This window comes from Portunus trituberculatus, chromosome 39 (genome assembly GCF_017591435.1).
Source record: "Portunus trituberculatus isolate SZX2019 chromosome 39, ASM1759143v1, whole genome shotgun sequence".
Classification (NCBI taxonomy): domain Eukaryota; kingdom Metazoa; phylum Arthropoda; class Malacostraca; order Decapoda; family Portunidae; genus Portunus; species Portunus trituberculatus.
In genome coordinates, this window is record NC_059293.1 from 16,338,795 (window position 1) to 16,362,579 (window position 23,785).

The following is a 23,785-nucleotide window of genomic DNA, read 5'->3' on the forward strand; positions in this document are numbered from 1 at the left end:
CTCTCTCTGTAGCTCAAATATCGAGAGAAACGAGCGTACTAATTAGACTTTTGCTCTGTGCTGGTCTGCTCTCCCGCGTCAACTCCATAAAAGTGTAATGAAACCTCAAACAGACGTTGCTCGTTACTTTCATTACGTTCTGAAGGAAAAAATAAATAATAATTGATGAGGGGTTGTAAAGAGAGAGAGAGAGAGAGAGAGAGAGAGAGAGAGAGAGAGAGAGAGAGAGAGAGAGAGAGAGAGAGAGAGAGATTTGACTTCTATTTGATAATGATGCAGAAATACAGAACGATATATACTCTCTCTCTCTCTCTCTCTCTCTCTCTCTCTCTCTCTCTCTCTCTCTCTCTCTCTCTCTCTCTCTTCTACTTCTTTTTTTGTAAAGCTGCAATTGAGTTGGGATATTCTTGTTTTCTTTTTCTTTTTTTTTTTTTTGTAGATTTTCGTCATTCTATTTCATTCTTGGAAATAAAAAGAGAAAGGAGAAAATGACAGACACTTTGAAACGTAAGTAGAAGTAAATAGAAAAAAGAAAGGCAGACCCGCTGATAGATGGATGTAAAGATAGATAGATAGATAGATAGATAGATAGATATGTTGCAGATAGATGGCTGGATATATACACAGATAGATAGATAGATAGATATATAGATAGAGAGATAGGTAGATATATAGGTTTATAGAGAGACAGATAGATAGGTAAATAGAAAGATAGATAGATATAAAGACAGATAGAAAGATACAGAGATAGATAAGTAAGAGAGTAAGAAAAAAAAGGAAAAAAGATGGAAACAAAAAAATAAAATAAAGAAAGAAAATACAAGACAAAATAAAAAAAAACGAAAATTTACAGAGAAGAGAAATACGAAAGAAAAGAAGAAAGGAAGAGGATAAGAATAATGAAAAAAAAGAAAGAAAAAAAAGAAAAAGAAAAAGAAAACAATAAAAAGAAGAGAAACCCAAAAATCACACACACACACACACACACACACACACACACACAAGAGCTCCAAAAGAAGACAAATAAAGACACATGCCAATGGTAAACAGAGGGATTTGCAGACATGAAAGACAGACTGACGGGAGAGACGAGCAGGCAAATATCGATTCTGACAAGTAATTAAGCTTGAACAGTCTCAAATGAAGGCGTGATGAAGTGCACAGGAATTACAAGGAACATTACACGGAGGAGGAGGAGGAGGAGAAGGAGGAGGAGGAGGAGGAGGAGGAGGAGGAGGAGGAGGAAAAGACGAAGATCAAGAAGAGAAAGAAAAAAAAGAAGAGGCAGAAGGTAAAAGATATTACTGCAGTGATGAAGAAAAAGATAAAAAAAATAAGGTTTATGAGAATGAGAATGACTACAACCACCACCACCACTACAACCACTGCTACAATTACTACTACTACTACTAGAAACACTGCAACCACTACTACCACTATTACATTCACTACTGACAAATGTACCACTGAACCACACACACACACACACACACACACACACACACATATGTATCTCTGCCAACATTTTTCTCCCAAACGATGGATAAAACAAGAAAAAAAAAAGGATACCTCTCACATTTTCAACTCCCAAAGGATCATTAAGTGTATCAAAGCATCTTCCCGCCTTTCCCTTACAAGTCACGCATACTTCTACCCTGCAAGTAATCCTCTCGCTGTTTCCCTTGAGTCAGAGGTTGGCGCCATTTAAGAAACTCCCCCAGCTGTTTCTGTCCCCCTTCCTCTGTGACCCCCCATCGACTTTCACTCTTAGCATCTCTACCTTAATTCTGGCCCTCTCTCTCTCTCTCTCTCTCTCTCTCTCTCTCTCTCATCCTAGTGCATTCTGGGAAACAAGGCCTCAACTAGGATCTATTCAACAAGTTCAGTAATTTAACATCTTGAGAGAGAGAGAGAGAGAGAGAGAGAGAGAGAGAGAGAGAGAGAGAGAGAGAGAGAGAGAGAGAGAGAGAGAGAGAGAGATGGAGAGAGATGGAGAGGTGAAGAGCGGTCGTGTGTCGGCAGAATAGTACCACTTATTTCCACCTCACTTGCAATGTTTCATAGATAAACGCGCATTTCTCAGCATCCTTGGGTCGCTGTGCCGCACTGCCTCACGCATCGGGTTAGATATGTGGGTTTTTGTGAGTCTGTGGAGCGTGTGGGGCGATCAATGAGCCCCACTCCGCACCGCCGCCCCAGGGAAACGTAACTACCTCCCCCTCCTCATGTCCCCAGCCCCACCTACCCCTCCTCCGCCCCGATCCTGCCTGTGTATCTATGTGTCTTGTCAGTGTCGGGATCCTTATCTCAGTACCAGTGTTCATGTGGGTTTAGAATATGTTATGTTACTCTAAGTCTTATTGTAGTCCCTCTTAACCCTTTCAGTACTAGAACACATATTTACCTTGAGATTTGTGTACGATTAGACCACTTTATTGACATTAGGAAGGGTCAATAGAGGTCAGGAGATTAATGGTAACAGTCTTTACTATTTTAATCCCTCCTTATGAGTTTCTGAAGCTGTATAAAATCACCAAAGAGTAAACAGGATTAATATGGAAACCCGTCATGGTCCTGAAGGGGTTAATACTGTGTCGGGATTAAGAGTTATGTCAGTAACGGGAAATTTCATGGTAGTATTAGTGCTTATGTAAGCTGTGAAAAAAGTGAGGTTGGCTTCGATAGTGTCATGGTATTCCCAGTCAGCATCTGCTCCAGTGACTCTACAATCGTGTTTGTTATCTTGTCACTGCCTATTTTACCCCTTCAGTACCATGACGCGTTTCCATATTCATTCTGCTTACTATTTGGTGATTTTATACAACTCCAGACACTCATGTGGGATATCAAAATAGTGAAGACTCTGGGCATTAATCTTCTGACCTCCTAATGGCTATAAAATGGTCTAATTGTACACAAATCTCAAGATAAAAATGTGTCCCAGTTTTGAAGGGGTTAAGTCCAGTCACTAGTTATCTTAGCTTTCACTGCCTATTCAAACCCCATAACTACCTATCTCAGCTCTGTCACTGGCTGTCTCATCCTTATCACTGCTTATTTCAATCCGATCACTGTTCTTTCCAATCCAGTCTCCCCCTGTTTCAATTCAGTCACTCCCTATTTCAATCTTTCACTGGCTATCTCAGTCTCCTTATGTAAAACCACCATTTGTCTCTATCAATTTCTCTTCACCAGCCTGTTCTTGAGTTGCTCTCCACCACTAACCACCACCAGGGAGACAATAACCATACAAACCTCCTTCCTTCAATGCTCTCGTCAAGCTGTAGAAAGGATGTATCTTTTTTCACCCTTGTACTTTTCGGTGGAGACCCACGCGTGTCAAATTGTGTGTGTGTGTGTGTGTGTGTGTGTGTGTGTGTGTGTGTGTGTGTGTGTGTGTGTGTGTACAGCGAATGTTGAAGCATGATGGACTCTTTATCAGTGACTTTATGAGCCATTGGAGCGTGTAAACACTCGTGCAGCACTTAATGGCAAAAAGCATCAGTGCTCTTTCAACGGCTGACGATATGATGCATGACCAATTTGCCTCCGAAAAAGAAAAAAAAAAAAAAAAAAAAAAAAAAAAAGAAAATATATATTCTTTTTTTTTTACAGATAATTGTGATAGAAGCTCATTCGTATGTGATGTGAGAATAGAACTTGGATTTATGAGTGAAATTTTGCCATTATCACTCATTCTTGTGTATGTTTAAGTTGGCAAGAAGGAAGATCATGGTTACCTAATATTTCATCTGTTTTTGTGTTATTTTGTTGCAATCTATTCACACACACACACACACACACACACACACACACACACACACACACACACACACACACACACACACACAGGTGATTTCAACGCCACCTATCTTTACCATCCCATCTGAGCGTGTGGGTTCTGTCATCTCTATAAGCCTGTTTCATCTCCTTCGCCTTCCTTTTTTTTTATATCTTTGACTCTCATAAGGTACCAAACAGGCTTTATTGCGCTTTTCTTTCCTCTCTCACCTAAAATACATCCCACGCACGTTTCCTTTCCTTTTAGACACCTTTTCACTACACCCATACTTTCCCTTTTTCCCTCTTAACAAAATAAACAAGAGCCCTTTCCTCCCTCAGTCCTAAAACACACGAGTTCGGTCACCAATCTTCGCTCTTCTATCAAGCAGCTTCCATGAATAACACTCACGCCAATGTAAAGTTATTGATGTTATATATTACGCACAGCCAATGAATCTCTTTTAACTCTTTTTTAGCTCTTTTTCTCCCTCTGTCTCTCTCTCGTTCTATTTCCGATAATGTCCACTGCTATTCTTTTCCCTCGTATCTTAACAGCTTCCATGAATTACACGTACGGGGAAAGCCACCTAACGTTATGTATACCATTATTTACGTACTGCCAATGAATCGCTCTCTCTCTCTCTCTCTCTCTCTTTCCTCCCACTCTCTTTTTCTCTCTCTCCATTCAATATTGTCGAGGGAAAAGAGTGAAGGTAACGTGACCATCGAGATTTGACGGGTACAATTCAGAGGTGGTCATATTTTACTGCGCTCTGAATCTAGTACAAGTTAAATTTAAGTGGCCTCGTGATGGTTGGTCTTTTTTTTTATGCTTATTTTCTTATGATGTATCAGAGCTTTCCTTGTGGTCGTGTGTGTGTGTGAAGTGATCCCTCTGGTGAAACATTGGCGTGTTGCGAGGGTGTCTGGGATGAGTGTAGGCAATATATGAGAAAGTACAGTGTTATGTATTTTAGGGATCTTTCGTAATTCGCTTAGTATATTCATGAGGTGCTGTGATAGTGGTGGTGTTGATGCTGTTGTTGTTACTGCTGTTCTTGGTAGTAGTTATGGTGATGATGGTGGTGGTGGTGGTGTAGTAGTAGTAGTAGTAGTAGTAGTAGTAGTAGTAGTAGTAGTAGTAGTAGTAGTAGTAGTAGTAGTAGTAAAATTAGCACTATCAACCACTACTACTACTACTACTACTACTACTACTACTACTACTACTACTACTACTACTTCTACTACTACTATCACTACTACCACCACCAACACCAATACTTCAGCAACCCACGTAAAAACAACACAAGAGAAGAGGAGGAGCTCGGGAAGTGTCAAGCTGCTACTACCTACATAAAACCCAAGAACCTTACATAAGACCACCGGAGGAAAACCCACGAGGAGGAAAAGGAGGAAAAACAAAGACCGTAATTCACAGGCTAACAGTTTGAAGAGACGGGGAGAGGAGGAGAGTAACACAGCCCACAAACACGAGGCTGGGAAAGAGTTGTGGCGACAGGGACGGGGCGGGGAGAGATAGGGACGAGTGGGGACGGTTTGGGGACAGGGTGGGGACGGGCAACAGCGGTTATATCATTAAGCTCCATTACCTAAACGAAATAAAGGAAGGACAAATTGGACAGCCGAAAGAGACACACTGGAGAGGCTGTAAAATAAACAATAGCGTGTATATTTAAGAAAAGATGAAGGACAGTAGTGGAAGGAACACCACAGGCTAATTACCTTGTGTGTGTATACGTGTGACTGTAGCCTTTCACAGCACCTATGCCCAGAGTTCCCGCATCTAACTTCCTCAGTAATCCAGTGTTTATCTCCTCTTGTCTACCTGTTCACTTGTTTACCAGTTCCAGCACTTTTCAATAGCCAAAAACAAGCACCATTGGACGTAAAAGACACGGCACACAGATCTAGTAGGTAACGTTTCAGTCGTATAACCAGGGGATGTAAACTTGAATTCTTGCCTCACACTCCGTCACACACCCATCTTTGCCAGCCAGCTTCAATTCTTGCTCCTATGCGCATTACGTCACTGTTACAAGGGAAGTTGCCATCTCACATTTGATTTTCTTCTCTTTCATCACATCAATCTTAACCTTTTCAATACTGAGACGCATTTTTACTTTGAGTTTTTGGGTGTGATTAGACGATTTTATTTACATTACGAAGGGTTTATGGAGGTCAGAACATTAATGGTCCAGAGACTTCACTATTTTAATCCCCACATAAGTTTCTGAAGCTGTGTAAAATCACCAAATACTAAATAGAATAAATATGAACATGCGTCCTGGTACTCAAGAGGTTAAGTTAGGCGTTAGTGGTGTTACTGTTGAGGTACACAATAGTTTAGTGTAGCGACTTGTTCTATTTGATATTGATGTGTCGTACCAATGTTTCACCTCCACCATAACTACTTCCCTCCCTGGCATACCATTACCCCTCTTGCTTCCTCCTCCTCACCTCTATTCCCTCATGCCCCCTTTCCCCCAGTGCCTCGCCACTCACCTATCCATCGCTATATACGTCTATGTATACTCCACCTCTGTTAACAAAACTAATTTCACTCTTAGCTCATGTAACAGTCCCTCCCACGTACTTTTATCTTTGACACATTAACCCCTTCAGTTCTATGACGTGTTTTCATATACATTCCTCTTACTATTTTGAGATTTTATACAGCTTCAGAAATTTGTGAGGACTAAAATAATGAAGACTGTGGCCATTACTCTTCTGACCTCCATAGACTCTTCCTAATGTCAATAAAATGGTCTAATCATACACGAATCTCACGGTAAAAATGTGTCCCAGTATTGAAGGGGTTAATAACAGTTTAGGAGTATAGTATGTATCCTTCACTATAGAACGATTATGAATAACACATTTACACACACACACACACACACACACACACACACACACACACACACACACACACACACACACACACACACACACACACATATGCACTTTATAATGGAGTAAAAGCTTCTAATTCAAGCTAGTGTTAGGCAGCTTGGACTCATCCCACAGACGTGACCCTGGTGTTGCTTACCAATTATAAACTAGACACACGATTATGGACAAGTTGAAATGCGCGTGGGATTAATTAAACACGGGCCAGTAATGCGGCGTAATGATGATACGAGGCTCAGGGTCGTCACGCTGCGCTAATACAGGCACCATTAGCCAGCCTGACAGGTATTTAGTCACACACACACACACACACACACACACACACACACACACACACACACACACACACACACACCTTCCTATCTTCCTTCCCTTCCCTTTCCTTTCCTTCCCTTCCCTTCCATCAAGTTACTGTAATTATCCTCATACTGTCCCTACACTTCTTTCCCTTCACACTTCACGACACACGAGGGAAGAATACAGCTTGTGTAATTAGATAAGTAAGTTGATTGACCCATAAAATTCCAATAAGGTTTAACGTATATAGGTTAGACAAATGAGTGAATTGTGAGAAAATACAAGAGGAAGCAGATCTTTATTTCTTTATTTCTCCTGTGTTGTCTCACCACCACAACACACCAAAGTTAATCCCTCTACTACTGGGACGCATTTTTTACTATAAGTTTTGGTTGTCATTAAATTATTTTATTTACATTAGGAACGGTCTGTGGAGGTCAGAAGATTAATTGCCAAAATCGTCACAATCTTAATCCTCTCATCATCTTTTCTTGTCACTGGCACATTTTATTAACACTCCTCTTGCACAACACCAATCTATTAATTCCTTCATTACTGGAACACATTTTTGTCTTGAGTCTGGATGGAATTAAACGATTTTATTGACATTAGGAAGGTCAGAATATTATGGAGATCAGAAGATTAACCCCTTCAGTACTATGACGTGTTTTCATATTCATTCTGGTTCCTATTAAGCGATTCTATACAGCTTTAGAAATTTACGTTGGGATTGAAATAGTGAAGACTCTGGTCATGAATCTTCCATATACTCTTCCTAATGTAAATAAAATCGTCTAGCCATACCCAAACTCGTAGTAAAAATATGTCCCAGTACTGAAGAGGTTAATAGCCAGTCTTCACTATTTCAATCCCCACCCATAAGTTTCTGAAGTTGTATAAAATCACCAAATAGTAAGCAGAAAAGATATGAAAACGTGTCATGGTATTGAAGAAGTTAATACTCGAAGACTGACTGATTGAATTTATCGTCAAAAGCATGATTTATAGAAGTACTTAAACGATAATGGGGAAAAATAAACACCCACGGAATAAAAACAGAAAATTAACAAGCAAGTCACTAGAAGCCAGCCACTCATGAGGGAACACAATTATTGCAACACCTTCACATTCTCACTTTAAACACTTCAGTGACTTCAAACACTTTATTAAATTTACCTTATATACGTGTATTTTTTTTTTAATGATAGCCAAGTGAGACAAATAGCCCTTTGCAAACAATAGAAGCTTAATGGGCAATGCAATTAAATAAGAAAATAACAATAAAAATGAAAAAAATAAAACATTTAACTTATATGAAGAAAAGAAAAATGTAATATGCATTTAAGTATATACACATTATAGGCACAATCATAGGTGTCTCTTTCTCTCTCTCTCTCTCTCTCTCTCTCTCTCTCTCTCTCTCTCTCTCCAAACGGTGTGGTAAGCCATTCCCCACATCCTGGCCACCGCTAAGTCCCTCTTCTCTCCCTCTTCCTCTACCTCTTCCTCTTCCTCTCCTCCTCCTGCCCTCTTCCTCTCTGCTCTCACTCTCTCCCTAACGAGCACACCAAAGCCAACGAGGTCATCCAGGCAGGGACGCTCACAGCCTCCTCAGAACTTCCCACAAGCACCCTTACAAACACACACACACACACACACACACACACACACACACACACACACACACACTTCCCTAATCTTCATCAACCGGCATCATAACTTGCCAGTGTGTGTGTGTGTGTGTGTGTGTGTGTGTGTGTGTGTGTGTGTGTGTGTGTGTTAAGGGTTCATCTTTACCAGAAACACAAACACACACACACACACACACACACACACACACACACACACACACACAAGGAAAACGTATACCCTTTCTCCCTTTTCACAAACAACTGCCTCTCGTTTTTGCAGTCGTTTTACATCCTCTCGTCCATTCCCTTCCCTTCCCTTCACAATTTTCCCTTCTTTTACCTTCCTATCTTCCTTCCCTTCCTTCCCTTCCGTTCCTTTCTTTTCTTTTCCTTCCCTTCCATCAAGTTTTTCTTTTCCAATCCCGTCCTTTACCTTTCCTTTTCCTGCTTTGTTCCATTTCCTTTCCTTTCTCTTGTTTCCTTTTCTTTGCCTTTCCTCTCTTTATCTTCCTTTCTATTAAATTCCCTTTCTTCTTCAACCCTTCCCATGTCTTATTTTTTTACTTCCTTTCCTGTCATATACTTTTTTCCTTTAATTTCTTTCTTCTTCTCACTTATATACAGTCCGACTTCCTACTCTTCCTTCCTTTCTACCAAGTAAGGGAACAAGGAACAATGAACACCAAAGAGTAACCGAGTGAAGGAATACAAGGCGATGTGTTGTGGACTTGAAATCGTCTCGTCTTGCATTGCTCAGGAAAGGAATCGTGTGGGAGTATTCATTAAGAACCTGTGTGTGTGTGTGTGTGTGTGTGTGTGTGTGTGTGTGTGTGTGTGTGTGTGTGTGTGTGTGTGTGTGTGTGTGTGTGTGTGTGTGTGTGTGTGTGTGTGTGTTTGTGGTACAATGTGTAGGTGCGTGTCAAGTCTGAACATTAAGCGAAATTAACCTTCATTTGTCATAGAGAGAAACATTTCAGCTTGACATTTCCAGAAAGTGTTTGGTGTAGGTTTGGTGTTGTTGTTGTTGTTGTTGTTGTTGTTGTTGTTGTTGTTGTTGTTGTTGTTGTTGTTGGTGGTGGTGGTGGTGGTGGTGGTGGTGGTGGTTTCTGGGTGTGACGTGAGTAAGTAATGAAGTGATGGTCATACTTGAGAGATGTATAGGTGTGTGTGTGTGTTTGTACGTATACTTGGCGTTGTGTAAGTCGATTAACCTGTCATAGTCACCTAACGTAACCTAACGTAACTCAACCTAACCCCAACCTAACCTAACCCAGTCTAACCTAACCCAACTCAACCTAACCTAACCTAACTCAATCTAATCTAACCCAACCCAACCCAACCTAACCCCATCTAATCTAACCTAACCTAACTTAACCTAACTCAACCCAACCCAACCCAACCTAACCCAGTCTAACCTAACCCAACCCAACCCAACCCAACCTACCAAAACAAAACTAAACCAAATGGAATCAAAATCTGAAGTCAATTAACTTTAGCCACACTGACCACTGCGTTTAAGCTTTCCCATAATTCTAAGCCTAAAATCGCATCTCACGGAGCAGAGAATTGTGGCACTTATTCAGAAGCTCCTACGGTTGAATATTCATTGCAGACTATAAGCTACACTTGTCAATCTGATCCCAGGGCCTTTGATCACTTGACAGTCTACTTACCAGTCCTGACAAGTGATAGATGGCCACCAGATCAGAGGACGCGCGGGGAGGCAGCGATATTCCACTAATTCTATTCCTGGCTCCGGTTTTCCATCTGGCCTTCACGTCACCGCTACATAATGAACTGCATTTTGAAACACTCCTGCGCCATACTTCCACTACTTCCTAGAGGCTATACTTGACGATACACTAATTTTTAAGGTATTTCTGCGGTTTTTTTTACCAGGTGAACAAGATTTCTATACTATTAGCAGGCGAAACACACTTGAGATTCATGTTAGTCATCTCTGTAGCATTTGGAAACAGTCGTGGTGAGAGAGATAAGCGTTTCAGAAATCCCTATAGTTGAAGTTACTCAGGTTTTGATTTTTTAAAGGTTTCAGTAACAGATGAGGCCGCCGTGGTACAGTGGAACCAAGCGTGCTTTGGGGTCCGAGGGGTCTCCATGCGCACGGGTTCGAATCCTGTCCACGGTCCGAGTGTAGGTTGGGCTTCCTCACTCGGGGCAACGGTTTTCTAGCGGTTGGGCTTTGAGATAGGAGGTACCACAAAAGTATTCCCTTTAGTCCAGAAATTCCCGTGGAAAGCCCACATGGTATAAAAAAAAGAAAGATATATGAGATTCCTGCATTATTAACAGAAAAAACCGTTTGAAAATGCAATAGTTGTGCCGAGAGATCATATAGTTTCAGAATAGTCTCTAGTTAAAGCTACAGGGCTTTTTAAGGGTGTTTTCACCTTTTTGTAACAGATGAGCATGATTCCTACATCAATAACGGGAGAAACACACTTGAGAACCGGTTAATCATCTCTGTCTTGAAAATAATCGTGGCGAGAGAGGAAAGCATTTTAGAAGCGCCTTTAGTTGAGGTTGCACAGGTTTTTATGAACATTTATATAATTCTAGTGACAGATTAACAATATTTCTGCATTATCAACATGAGGAACACTTGAGAACCAGGCGTATCATCTTTGTGTGCCTTGAAAATGGTCGTGACGAGGGAGCAAAGCATTTCCGAATACGCGCCAAGGACTGGTTCTTCCTATTACACATTTCACTATTGATCACCGCGGCCCTCGGGTAACCTTGACCTACAAACACCTTCGGGAAAATACATACTCGACACCTGCTCCTTACCTTACCTCTTTCCTTTCTTCCAGTCCACCGTGCCCTCACCTTTATCCAGCCCTCAGAAATCCACAGGTAAACTTTCACCCTCCACACCTTCCTACACGCCTGAGTAAGGATGTGGTCAGCCAAACATCTATACCTCCCTCTACAAGTCAAGACGGTTCCCTATTGTACCAGATATTCACGATTTGAAAGAGATGACCTGATCTGACCTAGCCTAACCTGCGCCTTTTACATTTTCTCTTCCTGTTTAACCTGCGCCTGCTTTTTTTTCTCTTTCTCCTCTTCTTCCTCCTTTGGTCTTCTTTTTCTCTCTCTCCTCCTGCTTGTCCACACACACACACACACACACACACACACACACACACACACACACACACACACACACACACACACACACACACACACACACACACCGCGTAGTGTAGTGGTTAGCACACTCTGCTCACAAATCCCGGACGCGACAGGCAAGTGGGAGAGCCTCTAAATGTGTAGCCTCTGTTCACCTAGCAGCAAGTAGGCACGGGACGTAACCCGAGGGGTTGTGAAATTGCTGTCCCGGTGTGTGGAGTGTGGTATGATCTCAGTCCTACCCGAAGATCGGTCTTTGAGCTCTGAGCTCCCTCAGTAATGGGAAAAGAAAGGTTTGCTGTGTGACCAGCAGGCGACCGTGAATACAACACACACACACACACACACACACACACACACACACACACACACACACACACACACACACACACACACACACTTGTCCTCGCCTTCCTTCCTATACTTTCCTCACTTCAGAAAACTTTCATTTATTTTTGTTTTTTCTATTTTTTATCATTCTTCTTTTTCTCCTTTCCTCTTTTCTTTCTACTCTAACTTCCTTCACTCAAAACTCCTTTATTCTTTTTTCCGTTTTTCCTTGATTTTTTTCCCTTCTGTATCTTCCAAACTTTAAAAGGAGCTATTACTCTCTCTCTCTCTCTCTCTCTCTCTCTCTCTCTCTCTCTCTCTCTCCAGGTCATACCCCTCTTCCTCTCCATTCTCCCTCACAAATAGACCTTCCTTCATCCCTTCTCTCTCTCTCTCTCTCTCTCTCTCTCTCTCTCTCTCTCTCTCTCTTCCTCCAGTTTCGTGCCTAAGTAATCGTGTGTGTGTGTGTGTGTGTGTGTGTGTGTGTGTGTGTGTGTGTGTGTGTGTGTGTGTGTGTGTGTGTGTGTGTGTGTGGGGCCGCCGTGGTACAGTGGAACCATGCGTGCTTTGGGGTCCGAGGGGTCTCCAAGCGCACGGGTTCGAATCCTGTCCACGGTCCGAGTGTAGGTTGGGCTTCCTAACTCGGGGCAACGGTTTCCTAGCGGGTGGGCTTTGAGATAGGAGGTACCCCAAAAAGTATCCCCTTTAGGCCATAAATTCCCGTGAAAAGCCCACATGGTATATATATATATATAAAAAAGGAAGTCTGCGAAACGTGTGAAACGAGATGGTAGTGAACGCCGCGCATTATCACTGACCAATACCAGTCACACACACACACACACACACACATACATACATACACATAATTACAAATCAACAACGTCATTGATCTGAACTGTTGTGTTTCCTGACCCCTACCCCTCTTTCTCCTCCTCCTCCTCCTCCTCCTCCTCCTCCCCTTCCTCTTGTTCTCAATGTTCTTCCTGTTTCTCTCTATTCCTGTTTCCATTTCCTCTACCTCTCCTCCTCCTCTTCCTTTTCCTTTAATATTCTCTCTGTGTTACTTCATCACCTTCTCTCGTTCTTCTCCTCCTCTTACATATCTTTCTTCTTCTCGTATTCCGTATTGCTTTTCATGTCTCTCTTCCCTTATCTTCACTACCTCTTCTTCTTCTTTCTTCTCCATCTACCTCTTCCTCCTCCTCCTCTTTCTACATCATCATCCTCATCCTTCTGTCCTCACTACTGCTACTACTCCTATCCTCACATCCACCTCTTCCTTCATCTCCTCCTCTTCCTCCTCTTCCTCCCCTCACACCACCACCAAGAACGAGGCGGAACATTTTCATTCTCTCATAGACATGGCAAACCAGGCTACCTCTGCCCCGGGGCCCGCAACAAACCCAACGCTTCGCCAGTTTATAGAGAACCATTTCCCGCACCGACCCGCTCCTTGCAGTGCCTGGGGTCCTGCACACCTGCCTCAAAGTTCCCGACAGGCAGGTGGTCCGTGTTAGGGAGAAGTTAGGGTTGATTCACAGGGACCTACACGGGGCATAAGCTGTTGTTCATTGTCCCTCCTCGTCCCTCCTCGTTCCGTCTCGTTCCGTCTTGTCTCTCTCTCTTGTTCTGTTCACGTGTATTTGCTTGTGTGATTCGTCCAGGTGAGAGAGACAGAGATAGGGAAGAGGTAAGGGAGTAGAAGGCAAGAAGGGAGAGTAGAGGAAATGCAAAATGGGGACTTGTGAAGTAAGGTAAGGCTGGGAAGAAAAGGAAAAGGGAAAGGGAAAAGAGAGAGAGAGAGAGAGAGAGAGAGAGAGAGAGAGAGAGAGAGAGAGAGAGAGAGAGAGAGAGAGAGAGAGAGAGAGAGAGAGAGAGAGAGAGAGAGAGAGAGAGAGAGAGAGAATCAAATTTTCCCGTATTCTCAAGGGGATGTATTCTTACTGGAAATATACTGCACATTTGTAAAGGAAAAAGGGACATGATAAAAACACATGTAAAGGAGGAAGAGGAAGAGGAAGAGGAAGAGGAGGAGAAGGAGGAGGAGGAGGAAGAGCAGGACCTTATTGCACATTCACTCTCCACCTTCTCTTCACCTTAACACTGAGACCAGAGTGTTTACCAATATTATCACACACCTGACCTCCCTCCCTCCCTCCCAAGCCGTCCATAACCTGATAAGGAGATCGACCCGTGTGAGGCGGTGAGCGAGCGAAGCAACGGCGTGGAACATTATATGAACATGAATAGATAATGTCCAGCGATAACCCAAGCCAACTCTCAGAGGGAAGGACGAGGAAGGTGGACAGGAGAGGAGAGGATATGGTGGTGGTGGTAGTGGTGGTGGTGGTGGTGGTGAAGATATGGAAAAGAATATACAGGAAAAAAAAATATGAAAAAATAGGAAGAAAAGGAGAATATGTAAATAACAGAAGATATGGTGATGATACTGAGAAGAGTAAGAGGATATGTGTGTGTGTGTGTGTGTGTGTGTGTGTGTGTGTGTGTGTGTGTGTGTGTGTGTGTGTGTGTGTGTGTGTGTTTTACCATCTGTTGAGCTCCTTCTAAAACATAAGATGATCCCAAAGTACGGCCAATCCGATCGCTTTTAAGTGGAATCAAATCGTTTATTGACAAATTAAAGAGGTTTTATAATATTCCAACCGTAGACGATCCCAAGGTACTGGCAATCCGATAGCCTTTAAGTGGAATCAAATCGTTTATAGACAAAATAAAGAGGTTTTAGAGTATTCCAACCGTTTTTAAGGAATGCAATATATTTTTTCAGAGGAATTCAAAATTATGTCCTTACGGAATTCAATAATTTATAAAGGAATTTCATACATTTTTTTTTTCGGATTAATCTGTAATATATTCAATGGTAAAAAGAAAAAAATGTTGGTGACTTGGCGGAAGTAATTTATAGAGAATGCAGGCGTTTGTTTGTCATCAATCTATTTATTAGTTATTTGTCGGCCGTTCATTTAAAAGGACGCCAGGGAAATTACGGAATGTGACTGAAATCATTGCCGTAAGGAGCTTAATTGTTGCTGCTGTTGTTGTTGTTGTTGGTAATGGTGGTGGTGGTATTGTTGTTATTGTTGTTGGTATTATTGTTGTTGTTATTGGTATTGTTGTTGTTGTTGTTGTTGTTGGTGGTGGTGGTGGTGGTGGTAGTATTGCTGTTGTTGTTGTTGTTGTTGCTATTATTATTGTTGTTATGGTTGTCATTATTATTCATCATTATTATCTTTCACATTGGGGAGATTGGTATTATTGTTATTACAAAACAACATCAACAACAACAACAACAGCAACAACAACAACAACAACAAGCAACAACAACAACAACAACAACAACAACAACAACAACAACAACAACAACAACTACTACTACTACTACTACTACTACTACTACTACTACTACTACTATACTATCACGCTGACTTTCGAATTCCGATATCTCTCTTCCTGTGTGTGTGTGTGTGTGTGTGTGTGTGTGTGTGTGTGTGTGTGTGTGTGTGTGTGTGTGTGTGTGTGTGTGTGTGTGTGTGTGTGTGTGTGTGTGTGTGTGTTCAGAAACAGCCGATTTGCCACATTTCTTTAGTTAATATGCAAAAGATCTATATACCAATCTGTCTGTCTGCCTGCCTGTCTGTTTATCATATCTATTTGTCTACCTGTCAATTTACACACTGCACCTGTCTACATACCTGCCCATCTGTCTGCCAGCCTGTTTATCTGTCTATTTACCCACCTGCCTGTCTATCCACCCCTATCTTTGCGTCAGTCTGCACCGGTGGATGAGCCTCAGGAAAGCGCTGATAGAGTCATCGGGTCACGGAGCAATAACAGTGATCATTAAAGCTCCCATCACTGACCCAATACCGGGCGTCGATCACCTCTTCATGACGCAGTTAAATCTATTTCATCACGTCGCAGGAACACGAGCGATACCAATTCAATAAACTTTCCCCGCTTTGAAGTTTGTGTGTCGATATGAGGAAGGAGAATGTATTTGTGTTGTGCCTGTAAGTTCCACGGTTGTATGAGTTTTATCTTTATGTTTTTTATTATTTAAGTAGTGGCCATAAAGGATATATTGTGCTGTTTTTTTTATTTTATTATTATTGCTTCAGTCAAGTGTCTAGTCATAATGTTTAAGTATTTACCATTAGCATGTCCTCCGTAAGTTTCCATAACAGTGAGTTTCATGCCATAAAATTCCATTAATTCAAGTTAAGAATTTTTTTTTTTAAGGATTCTGGCCAAAGGCAACAAAAAATTAAAAGAAAATGCCCACTTGATTGCCAGTTCCTAAAAAAACATACAAATACATAGAAAATCAAACACAAATTTTAACAACTCAATATCTTAACACAAAAAGCTTCAAATTAATTCCTCTTTTCACCTTCAAGATAATATTTATTGAGACTGCCTCACGCAAACTCTCCTTTCTAATCCCTTTATTTTCTTATTAACAAGCACAACCTGTATACTTTTAATAAAGGGTAGAGGCGTATCTTTCCCTCTCAAACCCCTTTCCATTCAGCCCCTGCCAGCTCTCTCTATTCCAAGTCACCCAAACAAGAGACAAACAACAGACATACAAAGATTTTTTTTTTCTTTTTATTCTTTTTAACTTTTGACCTTAACGTGTGTGGCATGCGTGGGTGAAATTGAAAACACACACACACACACACACACACACACACACACACACACACACACACACACACACACACACACACACACACACACACACACAAAAGTTGCTGTACCCAAATACATCTTCACTCCACCTGCACTTCACCGTCCTCCACTCATCATCTCCTCCTCCTCCTCCTCCTCCTCCTCCTCCTCCTCCTCCTCCTCCTCCTCCTCCTCCTCCTCCTCCTCTTCCATCTCATTCTTCTCCCTCCTCCAAGACAATCTTCCCAAAAACAACACAAAGAGAACGAGGCCACAACACAGCAACACTCATGTAACACAAACTTGAGGCTTCACAGGAATCCACGCGGCAAACCACCACCATCACCACCACTACCACCAACACCACCACCAGCACCACCGCCACCGCCACCGCCACCACCTTCTCTTTTTCCTCCTCCTCTTACCATCCAGATAACATTTTTTTTATTTTCCTAATCTCTCAAAGGCAACGTAATGTAAACAAATTGAAGTGTGTGTGTGTGTGTGTGTGTGTGTGTGTGTGTGTGTGTGTGTGTGTGTGTTTTAATACGAAACAAATAATGACGTATTGTATGAAATGATTTACAAAACTCTTTCTTTCTCTCCTGCAGTGGTGACGTCATCCGTGGAACCTCTGGGGCAGATTGAGGTTCCGCGCCACACCCCCCACCCCTCTACCACCACGCCACCCCCTGCCTCCACCCCTATCACATACAGAACCGGTCCCAGGGTGAGTCTCATACTAGAAGCACTGTAAACCTCCCGAACACGCAGACACATAGTAGTAGTAGTAGTAGTAGTAGTAGTAGTAGTAGTAGTAGTAGTAGTGAATGGTGAAAAAGAAGGAATGAAAAGGAAAATTCGTAGAGAGAAACGTGGACTGAGAAAAAAGAGGAAAAGGAGATGAAAAAGGAAAAGGAGGAAAAGGAGGGAGATCTGTAGAGAAAAAAGGACAAAAATGAAGAAGAAAGGGAAGGGAAAGGAGACAAAAATGAGAGCAAAAAAAAAAAAAAAAAAAAGGGCTCCAGTGAGTTTATCAAGCAAGAAAGATTAAAAAAAAAAAAAAATTGGAGAAGAAAAGAAGAAAAAAAAAAAAAACAGGAATAAGTACACATGAGAAAATGATGAAGAGGGAAAATGAGAAAAGGTAGAGAAAGGAAAGGAAAAAAGAATGGAGGAATAGGAAAATAGGAGGGAATAATAGAAAGAGGAAAAATGAAAGAGGAAGCTGAAGAAACAGAAGCGAGAAGAAATGAAGACAAAATTATACAGAAAACGGAAGGACAAGGAGGAGAGAAGGTGAAACGAAGGAAAAATGATACAGAAACGGAGATAAATGAGCAGAGGAAGATGAAGAGAAAGGAAACATAGGAATGAGAAGGAAAAAAAGAAAAAGAAACTTAGAGGAGGAAATGAAGATTCAGAGAGAAGAAAAAATATGGAGGAAGAAGACGAAAGAGAAATTCAGTGAGAGAGTAAAAACCAGCATAGTAGGAGGAAAATGTGTATACTTATGCAGATCTCTTCAGAAACGCCATTAAGAGGGAAAGGTCACGTTACATCTTTCATTTTCTTTCCTTCCTTCCTTTTTTTTCCTTTCTTTTCTTTTATGCACACAAAAAAAGGGAAGAGTCAGGAGCAAACACAAACTCAGGAATAAAAAGAGAGAGAGGCATACTAATTTGATAAAGAAGGGAATAGAGAAGGAATGGAGAAGAGAAAGGAAAGAATAATGAAGGGGAAGTTTAATTTGAAATGGAGAAGAGAAGGAAGGGAATAATGAAAAGGTAGTTTAATAGAGAAAGAAGGAAAAGAAAAATGAAGGAGTAGGTTAATTTGAAATGGAGAAGAGAAGGGAAACAATAATAAAGAGACAGTTTAATTTGAAATGGAGAAAAGAAGGGCAAGATTAATGAAGAAGTAAGTTAATGTCAAAGGTGCCTTCAAAATTTATGTGGTTCCGTGGGTAGAAAAAGAGAAAATAAGAGAAGTTGATCCCTTTTCCTGCTTTGTGAGTCTTTTGTTAACCTTAAAAAGACCGTGATATTTTTTTCGATTAACACACAAACGAAGAAAAAAAAAAAAAGTCACGTTACATCCTTAACTTTCCTTTCAATTCACGGCAAAGAAAGACTCAACGACAAATAAAAAAGGCCTCTCTTATTAGTATCCTTCATCACTTTCCATATCGGTCATTTATTTGTATCCCTTAGTCATAACTAGAGTCCTTAAATTAAACAATATCCTTCACCAGATTTCTTAACAGTTGTATCATTATCTGCGTCATTAAATCACAGCTGGAATCCTTTAGCAGTGTTAAAGCCCTAATTTAAACAGTATCCTTTAGTAATCGTATCCTACCTCCTAAGTATTCCTAAGCAGTGTTCTTCAATCCTTTATCAGAGTCCTAAGCAGTAGTGTTAGTGTCTATGTCCTTTAATTGTAGCTGGAGTCCTTATAACACACTAACCCTTTTGTAATCGTATCCTAACCCAGAATTCTTAGCAGTTGTATCATTATCTGTGTCCTTCAATCATCCTTTATCAGTTTCCTATCAGTAGTGTCATTTATGTGTCCTTTAATCGTAGCTAATATCCTTATAACACTAACCAGTATCCTTTGGTAATCACGTCCTTCATCAGTTTCCTTATCAGCAGTGTCATTTACGTGTCCTGTAACCCCTTCAGGACTAGGACACACTTTTAACTTGAGATATGTGCACGATTAGATCATTTTGTTGACGTTAGGAAGCGTCTATAGAGGTGAAGAAATGAATGGCCACAGTCTTCACTATTTTAATCCCTCACATGAGTTTCTGAAGCTATACAAAATCATCATATAGTAAGCAGAATGTATATGGAAACACGTCATGGTACTGAAAGGGTCCTTATGGGTGCCTGCGTGAGTCTGCCGTGTTCTAACCAGTGTCTCATGCCCTTCAGGTGGACGCGCGTCACTCTGGCAACGTGTCCTCGGTGCTGGGGCGGCAGGCGTCCCTCAGGTGTAGAGTGGTGGACCGCGGTAACCATACGGTGAGTGGTGTGTGGTGTGTGGTTGTGTGTTTGGTGGTGAGTACCCTGTTGTGACGTTTCAGTCATGTCTTTTGAATGTAATATTGGTGTTTCCTCTCTCTCTCTCTCTCTCTCTCTCTCATACAAGCATAACTTTTAAATTTTCTTGTTCTATTATCATTTCCCCCTCTTTTTTGAACGTAATATTCGTGTTTCTCTCTCTCTCTCTCTCTCTCTCTCTCTCTCTCTCTCTCTCTCTCTCATACAAACATTATTCTTACATCTAGTTCTATCAAAATTTTTCTCCCTTTTTGAACGTAGTATTCGTGTTTCTCTCTCTCTCTCTCTCTCTCTCTCTCTCTCTCTCTCTCTCTCTCTCTCTTTCATATACAAGCATTATTATTCTTACACCTTCTTGCTCTATTATCATTTTTTCCACTTTTTTCCTTACCCCCGTATTGGTTCCGCGGTTAGTAATGCGTTTAATGTTTCCCTGATTCTTCTCCATTTTGTTCACCTCGCTTGGTGTTTTTATTGTTATTTGTCTCCACTGTTCCCTTCCCCTTGCACACTCCTAGCAGCTTTCCATTATTGCTTCTCCAGGGCCGTTCATTCTTCGCTCTTGTGTCTTCCCGTCTCTCCATTACTTCTTCTCTTTCTCTCTCTCTCTCTCTCTCTCTCTCTCTCTCTCTCTCTCTCTCTCCAATATCCTCTAGTCTACATTATTGCTTTCCTTCACATATCCTCAAGCTGTTCATCTCTCTCTCTCTCTCTCTCTCTCTCTCTCTCTCTCTCTCTCTCTCTCTCTCTCTCTCTCTCTCTCTCTCTCTCTCTCTCTCTCTCTCTCTCTCTCTCTCTCTCTCTCTCTCTCTCTCTCTCTCTCTCTCTCTCTCCCGTTTCATCTTTAATTCATCACTTTAAAGTTTCTTATTCCTTATTTCTTTTATAATTCTATTTCTCTCTCTCTCTCTCTCTCTCTCTCTCTCTCTCTCTCTCTCTCTCTCTCTCTCTCTCTCTCTCTCTCTCTCTAACGTTTAATCTATCAGTCTAAAGTTTCTAATTCCTTACAGTATTTACTTTTTTTTCATTTTAACAATTCTAATTCTCTCTCTCTCTCTCTCTCTCTCTCTCTTACACACACACTTTCTTTTATCATCCCCATTCTCCTTCATTCCTCCGCCTCTACAATACTCCTTACTCTTGCCAATGTTTCCTTTCCACTCTTAGTTTCCTCTTCACTGCTTTTCTTTCCCTGGACCGTCTTCTTAAACACCTCTGGCTTTCATAAGAACTATTTTCCAACGTCATAGGTACCGTTAGACTCCTTCTCATTAGTGCTTTTTCCAATTAGTCTACGGTTCTCTACTTAACATGTCTCTAAAATCGTGAAAACTTCCTTGAAAACTTCGGTGATTTTTGTCCAGAGCCTGTTGAAAGAAGTGGAGATAAGGTGGTGAGATATTTGAGAATGCATTGCCGTTTCTCGTTGTCTTTTTTTTTCTTCCCCAAGGAATGCAACTGAGTAAACACCGTATTCTCTAACGTCTCTCCTCTTATCGCTTCGACTTTTAACAGGCTCAAGCGGGAGTAATTGGTGTTGTTGAGACTGTGTTCACGATTGCAGCGGTAGTTTAATAAGGATTCTGGGCCATCAATAGGAAAGATACCCTTGTGGAGCTGGTTAGTGATCTCAGTGTGGCCCTTTGGAAATAGTTCTTATGGGAGGAGAAAGATTTTAGAATGTGTTGTTTTTTAGAGTAGTGTTTCTGGCTAAGTTAACGAATAGAATAGCCTCAGTCATCCCTTAAAACATAGATTAACCTCTTCAGTACTGAGACGCATTTCTAGCTTGAGTTTTGGGTGCGATTAGACGATTTTATTGACATTAGGAAAGGTTTGTGGAGGTCAGAAGATTAACGGCCAAAGTCTTCACTATTTTATTCCCCACATGAGTTTCTGAAGCTGTATAAAATCACCAAATAGTAACCAGAATGAATATGGAAACGCGTCCCGGTACTGAGGAAGTTAAACGATAAATCAATAGGAAGGATAAAAGGATAAAGAGAAAGTAAAGAATAGAAAATATAACAGTAAAACCCTCAAGTAAAAGACACGAATCCCAAAAGAGAAGTGTCAAAAAACGAACAAGAAAGACGAGGAGTAGGTTGAAGTGCAGGACTAACTGACATTACTTCTCTTCTCCCTGCAGGTGTCATGGATCAGGCACCGAGACCTGCATCTCCTGACGGTGGAACAATACACCTACACTTCAGACCAGCGCTTCAAGGTGAGTCCCATTTCTGTTCGTCTTGCACTGACAAACTCTACACTATTTTCTGCTGTGCTGCTCAGAATATTAGGATGAAAGAAAAGGGAGAGTAAAAATGAGTACTAACAAGCTCGATACGCCGGGAACTGTTTCATCTTCTACTGCTTTATGTGTTTCCCGTTGCCTTTGGTTTTTCTCTCTCCTTATTTCCGTGTCCGAAGTGAATACGATAAACGATAGGTGGTAGGCATGGTATCGGGCAGACGTCCACGCGTAGGTTCGGATCCCACCACATACCACCTAGATACTTTGCCGTTTCTCGAGTGGTTTAAAATTACCTACATGTCACCAGGATACTCAGATTTTAAGGGGTTACACCGAAGATACGCTTGGGTGGTGATATGGGCCCTATTATGGGTACCACTATAGATAAAACTGCCTGCGCTACTAATGGGTGGAAGCTTAACAGCGCTTCCAATACTCTTCAAGTTACCTACATGCGCTATAGGCCAGGACATAAAAAAAAAAAAAAAAAAAATGAGGGCGCTTGGAATATAAATGAAAATACACATGATGAACTGTAGAAAAACAACAACAAAAATTCTCATGAAAACTCCACGAAAAACAAAATAAAACAGGCGAAAAACAAGTGAATGCACAGAAAATATCCCAAAGCAAGGAAAAATGGGATTAATTACACACGAAAAAAATAAAATCTTTGTAATTTCCTGTTTTTTTCTCCAATAAACTGATAAACTGCAAGGAAGACTACACACAGACAATCCAACGACATTCTCTGATTTCTAGTAGCGGCAGCAAACTTGTCTATTGCATTACTGTACTGTGGAGGAAGAGAGAAAGTCAGTGGAGTAATTTTGATGGACAGAGCAAAATAAAAAGATAAGAAGCAGTATCAGGTAAGCGAAAATACAAAAGGTCAAGCTTCCCAACCAACACCTGACCTGACCCCTGGCACTACATAACACTACACTACACTATACCCAAAGCTGAAATAACTTATGTCAGTCTAACCTACACTAAACCTCATGTCACCTCATGTCACCTCACCAAATCAAACCTAACCTCATTAGTCACTCACCATAAACTTCTCATGTCCTTATTAATACTACTGCAAACCTCAGCCAATTAAATCTCACCCAAATAAGCCTCATCAAAGTAAACCTCACCAAGTCAAGCCAAACCTCACCAAAACAAACCTCACCAAGTAAACAAGTCACCAAAATAAACCTCACCAAAACAAACCTCACCAAAGCAAACCTCACCCAAAACAAACCTCACGATACCATACCAAACCTAACCTAACCAAACCGAACCTCACCAAACCAAACCAAACATAACCTAATCAAAGCTCACCAAACCAAACCTCACCAAACCAAACCCCACCTCACCTAACCAAACCTCACCAGAACAGATCTCACGATACTAAACCAACCCTAACCTCACCAAACCCCACCAAACTAAATCTCACCAAACCCAAATGACCCAGTATAAAGTTCCCGCGTCTTTGAGTGTAGCTACGCACCGACCCCTAGGTAATGTGACCCGAAGGAGCGCCAAGTGACCTCCTGTGACTCGCTCAGCCACGGCCAACACCACTGCAACCCCAAAATGACCCTTAAGGTGTGAAAAAATACTGCCCACCTTTTCTTTCCTACCGCGAG

At 41.4% G+C, this 23,785-nt stretch overlaps 1 protein-coding gene and 1 long non-coding RNA gene across 2 annotated transcripts in view; one reads left to right on the forward strand and one right to left on the reverse strand.

Moving 5' to 3' along the window:
* Positions 1–23,785, reverse strand: part of LOC123515593 — a 183,695-nt gene that overhangs the window by 147,612 nt on the left and 12,298 nt on the right. The window lies entirely within an intron of this gene.
* Positions 1–23,785, forward strand: part of LOC123515592 (protein sidekick-like) — a 220,057-nt gene that overhangs the window by 138,753 nt on the left and 57,519 nt on the right. The window contains exons 3-5 of the mRNA XM_045274358.1: positions 17,435–17,553; positions 19,766–19,855; positions 22,044–22,121. Coding sequence (XP_045130293.1) covers positions 17,435–17,553; positions 19,766–19,855; positions 22,044–22,121 — 287 coding nt within the window. The remainder of the gene's footprint in view (positions 1–17,434; positions 17,554–19,765; positions 19,856–22,043; positions 22,122–23,785) is intronic.